Here is a 12,081-nt window from a genome sequence, read left to right as displayed (position 1 = left end):
CACCACTATGTCACAGCAGAGAAGAAGTGCTTTTTGAAGTTTCGTACGGAGTGAATTCTGAGTACATGAAGTACATTATATTGCATAGCACACTACATGATACAGACATATGCATGTATCAAATTCAATATATCAGTGTCTTTCAAGTGTTTTTTCCTTTTTACTTAATGATTTCTTCAAATGTTTTAAAAAAGTTTTTGATGATAATTTTCTATTATTCTGTACAACTGTCGCACAATGTTGCCCTGAGGCAACAAAAAAATATTTTAAAAGAAAGTTTATTGATAAACTTTTTTCTTTAATCAATAAAACGTTCCCAAATGAACCAAAAAATTATGTGGATTTTTTTTTTTTTTTTTTTTTTTTTTGTGTGTGCCATCAACATGTGTGCAGTAGAGGGTTAATAAACAGAGCATTATAGTGTGAAAATAGAATTGTATTTGGCCTCTCTTTATGTAATGTTATTATGTTATAAATATATTTAACCAGGAAAATTAAGTGTAACAGGGACATAAATGTACATTTGTTAAATAAAAGAAAAGGTGAGGACCAGCGTAGTCATGTGGCTCACGTCATAAAACCATATTCAACAACATATACAAACGAAATAATCTCAGACGTTTGATTCACTGTCCTGAGACATTTCGACATAAATTCTTTTGGACTGATGTGGACTGTTTATTTAATATGTTAAGTGGAACCCAAATTAAAATAGAGAAAAGAGATGTTATTTTTTATTATGACAAAAAAAGGTATAGATAAGAGTCAAGTGTTTATGTTAAATCTTATAATATTACTTGGTAAATTTCATACAAATGTAAATTGTCTGAAAGGATACCCAGTATCACTTCAATGCTGACATGAAGATTTATTTTGAAACCTTACAAGGACTCTCAAACCGCAAAGCAATCAGAACTATGGACATTTACAAGGACTTAAATTCCTCTTCTTCAATTTAAATATACCCTTTTCTGTTTTTTTCTTCTTTCTTCGTTTTTTTCTTTTCCCCCCCTCAATTTCTCAAAATATTTTTTCTAATATCTTTGATATGAATGTTATGGTTTGCAATATATAATGACTAAGGCTAAAAGTATTAGTTAGATCAAAATCTTAATAATAGGTAGGATAGCCTATTTGTCGTCTCAGTCATCAGTTTAGAAACAGGCGCCTTAACCCCTGTGATGTGTAGCAGCAGCAGCGCGAGATCTCGGGAGAATGAACAAGTAGACACAGATCAAGTGTGGTAGGCTATACAAAGCATTCTCAGATTTAATCAGGAAGAAGGGTCATATTTATAGTAGGGTGACCAAACGTCCTGTTTTCACGTACTGTCCTGGCCGTCCTGGTTGTTTTTTATAAAGTTATGAAAATGTCCTGGTTTTCATTATTTTTCATTGGGCCATTAAATTGACCGGTGTTACGAGATTTTCAGTTTCTGAGATTTTCGGTTTCCGAAGATTGAGCATTAATATAAATGAGTTTCGCAGACACTCGTGCAAATTTTCTCGTGCTACTGAGAATATTAGTTCAGATTGTATCTCAAGACATTAGTGGATTATTCCATAAAGGTAACTATATTCTCAGTGTCGCTGCTGACTTATGCCTAAACTACAGTTGTTTACTTCTTGGTAAGAGTTTATAATGTTTTCATTAGTTTGCACGATTTGTGCAGTCGTCTGTAAATGAATAACAGATACTTTGTGTAACAGCAGAGCAACCTTCAGCTATCGTCTATACAATGAGTTCAGCTAGTTGTGCTCTTCCTTTGTACCCTGCGATGTAACAGCTGATAAGCCTATATAGCCTACATTTCTTTATAACTTTCATGCTTGTTTGTTAAGCAACAAAAAACTGCTGGGAAAGATCAGCTCTACAGCAAAATATAGATGGGCAAACAAGGAGGATGAGGAAGAAAAACAGGATGAAGAGGAAAATGAGCATGAAGAAGAAAACTAAAGATATTGATATTTTTTGTTAGTTTTTATAAGTTTGTGAGAGCTATTTTTGTTCACTTTGGATTGCTAATATGTATTTTTAGTTATTATTTATTTATTTTTCTAATACAGAAGAGACATTATTTCTATAATTATTTCATTCGTTATTTTTGAAACTTGTCATAATAAAACATGTTGAGTAACCTCTGAGAATTTGTGTCTTTGGTTATAGATAGTATTTTGTAATATAACAATTGTCTATCCATACAGAGGAGGCATACTTTAAATGTATTGAAATTATAAGGCATCTTTGAGTAAACTTCTAGAATCATTTGAGTATCTCATTGCCGGGCTGAGTGTCCTAAAGCATTATTTGTGAAACATTTATATACGTTGAATATATGTGAAATTTGTTATGTTAAGACCCATATGCAGTTTGGGAGGAGGTGGGTGTGGCGCCTGTTCTCGGAACGCCCTTATTTGGGAAACGTCTACAGCGTCATTCTAGCGTTTAATGCTGATGAGGATGACTGTAACCTACAACCTCCACTGTAGGACTGGATTAAGGACAGATCTGCCTGAACTAGAGTTTAAGAGGCACGATAGTGTGATGATGAAGAAGATGGAGCGGAATGAAAACATCCAGACGACACAAACACCAGATGTGACGAAAACTTGTCAGCCTTCACCAGGGCAAGACCGGACGAATAAAAGAAAGGTAAGTTAATTATCTAGACTTACAAAGAATCAGTGTGTTTATTTTTCATGTACTAATATGTGCACTTCAGGAAATAATATTTACCTTTAAGGTACTAATGTAGGTTGTGTACATTTAGAAAGGGTACCTACTTTTTTCCTGAATAAACCCTATAGTGTCACTACAGCCCTGTCATTTTAAGGTCACAGAATTTAATAAAATCTCTGAATATCATTTACTAAATATATTAATTTTTTTTTTATTATTATTATTAAATTTCTATCAAAATATTTGAGAATGAGAAATGAAACTGATCTGTTTCAAGAATCACAATTATTACTTAGTTTAAATCAATATTATTAATCTTTAACACAGACTTAAGAAATTGAGTAGATTCACTAAAGTACAGTTGAGCTCAAATTTTACATACCCCTTGAAGAATATGCAAAAATGTTAATCATTTGAACAAAATAAGAAGGATCATGAAAATTGCATGTTATTTTTTATTTAGTACTGTCCTGAATAAAGTATTTCACAAAACAGATGTTTACATGTCCACAAGATAAAAAAAAAATAGCTGAATTTATAAAAATGACCCAGTTCAAAAGTTTACACACCATTTATTCTCAATATTGTGTGTGGTTACCTGATGATCTACGACTGTTTTTTGTTTTGTGATGATTGTTCATGAGTTTCTTGTTTGTCCTGAGCAGTTAAACTGAGCTCTGTTCTTCAGAAAAATCCTCCATCTCCTGCAGATTCATCAGTTATCTCTCTTCTGGAAAACATGCAAGAATCTTCTGTTGTTTCGAAAGGGCAGTACTAAATGAAAAAATATGATCTTTAAACAAAATAAGAAAAACTTGCACATCATCTTCTTGTTCAAAAGTTTTCACCCCTCAGCTCTTAATGCGTCGTGTTTCCTTCTGGAGCATCAGTGAATGTTTGAACCTTTTTTAATAGTTGAGTTTGAGTCCCTCAGTTGTCCTCAGTGTGAAAAGATGAATCTCAAAATCATTCAGTCACTGCTGGAAAGGGTTCAAATATGCAAAAGATTCTGGAAAATCAAAGAATTTGCAGGACTTGGAGATTTTTTTCTGAAGAACAGAGCTCAGTTTAACTGCTCAGAACAAACAAGAGACTCATGAACAACCATCACAAAACAAAAACAGTCGTAGATCATCTAGGTAACCACAATTTTTAGGTAATCATGTTATTTTTTTCTATCTTGTGGACTTTATGTAAACATCTGTTATGTGAAATATTTTATTCAGGTCAGTACTAAATAAAAATAGCATGCAATTTTCATGATCCTTATTTTGTTGAAATTATTAACCTTTTTGCATATTCTGCAAGGGGTACGTAAACTTTGGAGCTCAACTGTATAACAACACACCCCTCAACCATCCCGTCCAATCAAAACCTTAAAGTTGGAATGAAATCAAAACTGACAACTCTTATTTTTTTATGGAATATTGTAGTATTAATTATCAATAATTTATCCATTCATTATTTTTTTTAAATTCATGTGATCTTGTAATCTTTAATCAAAAATATTAACCTGCTTTCAGGCTATGGCGAGAGGACGGAGATATATGGAGGAAGATCCAGTGACATAAGGGGTAAATGCTGTCACTGCGTAAGCTGATGCTTCACTCTATAGAGATCAATGCATTAACCACTGCTGATGCCCGTCACCATTGACAGGAACCTGATGGAGGAAACGCTCAGTCAGTCAGGCTGTGTGTCCACTGGAGCAGAGCAAGCCACCAGAGCAATTTTAGATTCATTCCTATGGAAGTTGAGTGTCAAGCTTAACCTGATGGAGGTAAACGGAAACACTCGCTCCACGCCAACGGACACACACCGTCAGTCAGTCAGTCTCTCTCGTGCGCTCTCTCACTGACCGTCCTCGTCATCCTTAATGATTAAAGTTCCTACAGTAATGTGAGGGTGCTCACAGTGAGTCTGGGAGACAAATCCCCAAACGGGCATGGCGTTTCACTCGGATAGACGTCACAAAAGAAAAGACAATCTCAACTTCCGTTTCATGCCAACTTTAAACATAAAATTTTAAACTTTGTTCCTGACCCAGAAAAAAAGGCTAATACTGTTGGCAACAAATTTAAGTACTTTTTTATGACTGAACGTTTTTTACCTCGATAACGTCAAAAGCGGAACTAGCAGCAGTTCTGAGTATACGCATGACAGTGAGAATCTCTGGGCGTGAGTATTTACAAATGGAAACATGTTTCACATGATCTCGTTTACGAACGTTTTCTTTATATATGTAGTAATGGTTGGGTTTATGTTTCACTCTTGTCTAAGTGATGCTCATCAAGGTAAGCATTCATTTGTTTTACTTCTGATCCTGCAGACGCAGTTAATTCTGATGTTTAAACTAAACCTTAGAGTTTACTTACTTGGTTATAATTACAATAGTTTCATCAACTATATTTTATACTATACTATTATGTTATACTATCGTGTGTTAGCCTTTGTTGTGAGACTGTTTCAGGAAAAAACTCGTCAGGTTTATTAAAGTTTTGGTTTGACATTCAAATTTCGTTTTGGCTATATATATATATATCCGCAGTGCGCTGTCACAGTCATGCAAAAAAATGATCACATGTCATGCATGATTTGTAAAGTTCAGGTTTGAAATCAGTGTTTTTTTCATAGTGATGCTTAATTTTACGGTGCATAGCTATACTGTAGCTTAAAATGTCGGACACGACTGAAACCAATGACTGTGACGTTCAAGAAGAAACAAGCAACCCAAATGCTGGACTAGTGCACAGATTGAAGGAGAACTGTTCAGAAAACAGAATCAAGTCTTAGACTTATTAGGCATTTAAGAAAATCCAGCCATGCACTTTTTAAAGGGTCATGAAAGGGTCATTTTTTTATACAGATATGTATAGGCTGCACATCATTGAAAACACTAAAGGTACTCATTAATGTTATTCATAAGTGAAAAATAGTTATTTTTGCGATTTATGTCTTCCGGTTTGAAAAGCTGAGTCCGAGCAACGTCACAAATCTGACGTAATCGTGTACTTTCGGCCCAAGTATGGGCATGGTCGAACATGCTGACGTAGACTGTTTCGAGCGATTCTTGACATATATTCATGACATAAAGCTCATTCAGTCCAATCACTGCGCTGTAGTATGCATACGATTATAATTGCAGTATTATGCATGAGGAAGTATCACTTCTCTCGCCTCTGTTGTCATTCAGAGACATATCGTTGGTGCTCGTTTCCTCAGTGCCACAACACAATGTGTTTTCCTGAGACGTGACCAGAGCAGAGGTTTGGGTGCATGTGGATTGTTTTGCTGTAATCTACCAGCACAAATGGAAAATATGTTCGCATGAGATCGCATTACAGCGGAGAATTCAAATGTCACAAAAGTGCGGCTCATTCACCTCTGCCTGCTCTAGCTGCGTTCAAACACACGAGCCGTGTGTATGTTTCCCTCAGCACAGCAGCACATGAGTGTTGTTTTGTTTTTGCCCACGATGCGGTCAGAACTGGAGTTTGAATACGAACACATGAAAAATACGATTGTTATATGATATACATGCAGAGCGCACATATGATCGGTTTCAGCACGGAGCTCCGCGGTGAGTTTAGTAACACTAGCCACGTGTCACATAGCTCTTACAGAATAAAGTATCCGTGTTTAAAGTTTTTATTTCACACATTCTCCTGCACCAAACATTAACCAGCACGGTGTAGTTATGCACACATATTTCATCAAGTCTTCTTCAAATGAATTATATGTGCAATCTGGACACTGATACAGTGGTGTAGATGCTGAACGCGACGACACGATTATTCTGATAGACAAAAGACTGATTTTGAGATGGCAGTGCTCGTAAACGTAATCAAAGTAGACTATTATTAGCCCTACTAAATATCCTTTCGCATTTCTCCCTTGTGCTTGGGAGTTTGTTGTCATTTTCTCCATGCTCATATATTAATATTCATTATTCTGTATAATGAGTGTGTTGTTTGTCTGTGCTTCATTGATTGTTCTCTCCCCTCTTCTCCCCCTCTACACTCCCACTTTTCCAGAGCTTTACACGCCCATTTTAACAAAGTGTTTTAATTCAGAGGTGTGAACGACCAGGCTAAAACAGGGGGGTTTCATGACCCTTTAAGATCCTTGTCAGGGAACATGTAAGAGGGTGTATGGTCACTATATGACATGCTTCTGTTTGTGTGTGTGTGTTTTTATTGTTGTCCATGTTTCATATGTTCCTCAGAGAAACACTTCCTCCACTACAAGTTTACAGTCCTGACTAAAGCAGACACATTCCCAGAGTTCAGTGCTGTGATTGTTGCTGATGACAGACGGATCAAACACTTCAGTGATGAAGAAAGAGTCTGGATTCTGACTGAATATGACTGGACTGAAGCTCCTAAAGATCCACCTGATTCTAGAGACTGGTTCATTCATCAGATCAGGACTCTGACAAACTGCACAAACTCACAGTGTTCTGGTGAGATTCATGATTTACTCTCATTCATTATCATGTTATATTAAATTGCAAATATTTATCTGCTGTTTATATAATAATATGTGTTTATATTGTAGTTCATATTTTCACACTGAATCTCCAAGTTAGTGTGCACTATAAAAATATTGCTATTAATTTGCAGGATTAAACAGTATTATTGTACAATAAATAACTGTAGTCAGAAACTTACTGTCAAATCAGTGCAGGCTGTGTCTCATTTTACTGTGAATTCACATGATAAAGTTGTCTTTAATCATGACACTGTAAGAAATGAATTATTCACACTGTAATTGTTTCGAAGTCTCCATAATGGTGATCAGTGTTCGTATGCCTGGGATCTTGAACCTTATATATTCATATTCAAATTTCTGATCAAAATCATTTGTCAAAGTCAGAACTTTTGTTATGACAAGCTAGAACATGAAATAATCTGATAAATGTGAGTAAATGCATTCGCTGACGCGACACAACAAATCCCAGACAGTAAACTGATGCCTTGTTCTGTTCATGACAAACTCCAATCACTCGCTATACTTCTTATAAGTTTGTTGTTCTGTGATTGTAGATCATGTTCTTCAGAGAATAATTGGCTGTGAACTGGAGAAACTTCCTGATGGAACAGTGAATCTGACTGTCTTTGATGAATATGGATTTGATGGAGAGGATTTTATATCCTTTAATTCTGACACTATGAAGTGGATTGATAAAAACCCCAAAGCCAAAGAAACTAAAGAGGAATGGGATCTTCAAACAGGACGAAACCAGTTCATCAAGTATTACCTCAAGACCTACATGAACTGGATCTCAACATTTAACAACACAAAACAGAGTAAGTTCTGATCTGATCAGTTTAATTATCGCCTGTCTTTTGCATTATGAAACACATTTATTTAGTCTAAATTATGAAAATATAAGAACATTTTTTAAGGTTGTGTTCAAATATGCAAGAGTTTTCTCTATACTTCTAATTGTGATCATTTACTCACAAAAAGTCTCATTTTTAATGGATGTGAAGAATATAATAGTTTTACACACAGAACCAAATTCATAGTCAAATTTTATGTTAATTTTATGCTTCTTCTTCTCCAGGTTCTCCAGATGTTCATGTCTCTGTGAGGAAATCTCCTGATGATGACAATAATCTGGTTCTGATGTGTCTGGCCACTGGTTTCTACCCCAGAGATGTTCAGATGAACATTAGAAGGAACAGAACTAATCTTGAGGATCAAACATCTTCAGGAATCAGACCAAATGATGATGAAACCTTTCAGATGAGAATCAGTGTGAAGATCAACAGAAACCTCAAAGGATCTTATGATTGTCTGCTCATTCACAGCAGTCTGACTGAACCAGTTTCAGTAAAATGGGGTAAATATCATAAATTCAGTCACATACATGATAATGCTGGAATGGATTAATGTTTCTCACCACAAACAAATACATTTAAAGTGCATCAACTCATTTCAACAGTTCATAATGTTGATTAAAAAACATTTATAATGATTTTGTTTTATTTTATCGTTCTGCAGATGGAAGATGTTCTGACTGTGAAACGGATCATACATGGATCGTAATAGCAGGAGCTGTAGCTCTCGCTGTGATTGTGATTGTAACTGGTTACTGCATCTACAAATGGAAAAGGTCAAATGGTGAGTTATAAATATACAACCTTGTTGTAAATATTCTTGTTTTACATTTTTTTAAATGTATGAACAAAGCATGGACAGTTTTAACCATATACACCATGTGACAGTAGAAATATATGAACTTTTTGAAAAGATTTAATTTTTTAAAAACTTTTATTCTGCATCTAAACATAAAATAATATTATGAGATTTAATATACTAACATGCAGATCTATATTTACAAAAGCAGGATATCTGAATGAACTCTGTATCAAGTTTTTATATAATCTGTTTTATCTTTTCTGGCTCAGACAGCAATAACAGAGGAGAATATTATGATGACAGAAACACACAATCATCTTCTCCACACACAGGTATCTTCATCACATTTATTATTGTCTGTCTTTGTGCAGAGAATCATAATTCAGTCTAAAGCATCAAAAAAGCAAAAGTGTGATTTATTAACCTGGAAAAATCATGGAAAATAAAATCTTAAACTTTTTTTTTTAAATAATGAATTACATTTTTCTTATATCAAGGTCTAAAGTATTTTATAGGGTAGAAATTTAGGATCAGATACTCCCAGATTGCACACACTGGATGAAGGTCTAACCAACACTCCATCAATATGAATGAAGATGTCGAGAAGAGCCAAAGGGTTTAAGACTGACTAACATGATTTCAGTTTTACAGCATTCAGTTTTACAATCTTTAAAGGTGCTGTATGCGATTTCTCAAGTTCGTTGTTGAACACTGTTGATATTTGAAATCAACCCAAACAAACCCACACCTCTCTTCATTGCTCCGCCTCCAAAATCCACACTTCAATCCTAACTACACTGCTCCGAGTTGGTCACAAACCCCGGCCCGATCGCTGCTGGAACTTGAGGCGAATACACTACGAATGATGCTAAACACATCATTCTCTAGTGGTTGTCAGTGTGCCGCAGTTTAACAGCAAAACTCTCACTATCTGGCCTCTGTCACACACGCAATACGAGAGTGGATGTCTGTTTATCACAGCTGACACACAACAAAATGCATGATGATGAACAAATGACAAGGAAGCACAAAAAATGAATGTACAGTACACAAGAGTAAATACAAACAATTGTTTGTTGTTAGTCGTAAACAGCACAGCAGCTCCAGACAATCAAACCCAGTGTTACTTACATGTGAAGTGGGATCAAAGCAGCCTCCTCATCTGTTTTCAGGCCTTCCCTCTTAGCTCTCTCCAGTGCTGGAAAGCTTTTCTAATATAAATGCGGGTCCTAAAGCACTTGCCCAGTCATAAACCTTCATTCCAGTGATATTCTTTTGAGCTGTATTGTATTGTGTCATCTCTCGTGCTGCAGTTTTTTTCTTATTATTATTTTCAAATCTCCCTCTTACTCGTTCTCTCTCCTCGACCGTCATACGCCACCCTTTAAGGCAAGAAGTGGATGGGGTGGAAAAACAGAATTAGGCAGCTTAGATTTGTGTATCGTCAGTGTGAATATGAAAATTAATAGCATAACGCTGAATGATCTGGACTAGAGGATCATGACAGTCCCTGTTTATCATGTTTCTGTATGCTCAGTTGAAATATGACTTCAGATATTTGACAGATTATTGAAACATTTCAAAGGATCAAGAACATTAATATTTGTGATCTGTGTAACAATATTATTCTCTGTTGTTGTTTCAGGCAGATGAACATGATGAATCAGAAAATGAAACATCAGAGGATTTAAATGCTTCTGGACACTCTGACTCTACAAACATTACACAACATGTTCTCCAACCAATATGACCATATAGGTTGTTTGTCACTTCCCTGAAATACGACCCATAGGAGCGTTTACTAAAGTGGCCCCCCTATCGACAACAGGACATTTTCATTTTAATACATTGTTCCCTATTATCTGCGTCATATTTCGGGTTTTGCATAGCTCAATTGGCAGAGCATTACAATAACAATATGCAATCATGTGATCATGTGATCGTGGGTTTGATCACAGGGAATGCATGTGCTCATAAAGTGTATATAAATCATTAAGGGTAGGTTTAGGGGTGGGGTAGGTGTAGTCGTTAATAAAAAAAAATGTGTTTTGTTAAATGGAAATAGGAGAAATGGTGTACAATGCATTTAAATGAACACGCATTTTGATTGGTAATGACAGTTATACGTCATTTCATGACAGACGTTACACGACACTGTCATTATTTTTACGCCAGCTAGAGGGCGCATTACTTTAAAATGTAAATATAGGTCGTAGGTGCTTGAAAAATGACCTATAGGGTTGTTTTTTTTTGGAGTAGTCTCACATTACAATGCTAATGACAACTTTTGTTAACTCTACAATATGTAAATCCACGTGCACCAGCTAATTACTCTTCGACACGATGCATAGAAATACACAGAGCTGCCGCAAACACAAAATTAACAAGCGCTCTTGTTTCTCTGGCTCAGAAGGTCTATAGTGTCATAAATGTATCCTATGTCAGACTTTTAAAATGAAAATGCAAAATCTTTGCTTGATGTTTATAGATGTTTTCAGCATTAATAACTGTGGAAATTAATGATATCAGTCTGTGATAAAGTGTTGTATTTTGTGTTGTTGCTCATATGTTCTTCAGTGAAGTGTGTGATTTCACCAAACAGGACTGCAAAAGTGTTGCAATCTTCAAGCTAACAATGGCTTATTTTTTATTTTTTTGTTGTAAATGAACATTTTTAAATATGAAATGAGCTTTCAAGTTTTTGACATCTACTTGAATGAAACATGTTTCTGATAAATGGTCTTCTCTTCAGGTCTAGTTGAGTTCATAACTTCATACAGTGATGAATCTCATGTGTTATTCTGTTTGAAACTGTATTGTTGCTCTTCTCATGTTTATTGACATCTTAACATGATCTGCTTGTCGTATTTCTCATTTTTGTCACTTTGTTAAATTAATTTATTTTTTTAATAAAATGTTTGAAACAAAGGCTGATAAGAGTGGTTTGTGATGTTTGTTCTTTGGTTTAGGAGATCGTAAGAGCTGAAGGTCCTGAGAGGATCAGTAAATTAATTCAGATACAATACTGCATAACTATAAACCTGATGAGAAACACAAAACTAGAACTGTGACAGAATAATGACTTCAGTTCAGTGTTTATGAAGCAGAATAACACAATAATGATGTCAAAATCTTTATATATATATATGCAAAGCATTAAAGCCCAAATATATTATGCAGCTTATGGAAATAAGCCTATAATATAAGCAAATATTTTCTTATAGATTATATGAAGGCTACAGTCCTGATTGACCT

General features: G+C 35.2%; 1 protein-coding gene across 2 annotated transcripts; it reads left to right on the top strand.

Moving 5' to 3' along the window:
- The first annotated feature begins 1,050 nt into the window (after positions 1-1,050).
- On the top strand, positions 1,051-11,653 carry LOC137037771 (zinc-alpha-2-glycoprotein-like). 2 transcript variants are annotated; one of them, XM_067412040.1, is made up of 7 exons: positions 1,051-2,652; positions 4,203-7,141; positions 7,725-7,988; positions 8,249-8,527; positions 8,689-8,808; positions 9,096-9,158; positions 10,472-11,653. In XM_067412040.1, exons 2-7 carry the CDS (start codon positions 6,847-6,849, stop codon positions 10,477-10,479), a joined length of 1,029 nt encoding a protein of 342 aa, XP_067268141.1. In that variant the 5' UTR covers positions 1,051-2,652; positions 4,203-6,846; the 3' UTR covers positions 10,480-11,653. The 2 variants fall into 2 exon arrangements, with proteins under 2 accessions (XP_067268141.1, XP_067268140.1); XM_067412039.1 differs by lacking the exon at positions 10,472-11,653 and having other exon boundaries at positions 9,096-10,465.
- Positions 11,654-12,081: the final 428 nt, after the last annotated feature.

Source organism: Chanodichthys erythropterus, chromosome 15 (genome assembly GCF_024489055.1).
Source record: "Chanodichthys erythropterus isolate Z2021 chromosome 15, ASM2448905v1, whole genome shotgun sequence".
Classification (NCBI taxonomy): Eukaryota; Metazoa; Chordata; class Actinopteri; order Cypriniformes; family Xenocyprididae; genus Chanodichthys; species Chanodichthys erythropterus.
Note: the sequence above shows the minus strand (reverse complement) of the source record. Positions and strands in the feature narration are given on the sequence as shown.

Coding starts and splice junctions, on each gene's coding strand:
- LOC137037771 (XM_067412039.1), top strand. CDS start 6,847: ATGCTTCTGTTTGTGTGTGTGTGTTTTTATTGTTGTCCATGTTTCATA. Junction 7,989..8,248: donor ATTTAACAACACAAAACAGA/GTAAGTTCTGAT, acceptor CTTCTTCTCCAG/GTTCTCCAGATGTTCATGTC. Junction 8,528..8,688: donor ACCAGTTTCAGTAAAATGGG/GTAAATATCATA, acceptor ATCGTTCTGCAG/ATGGAAGATGTTCTGACTGT.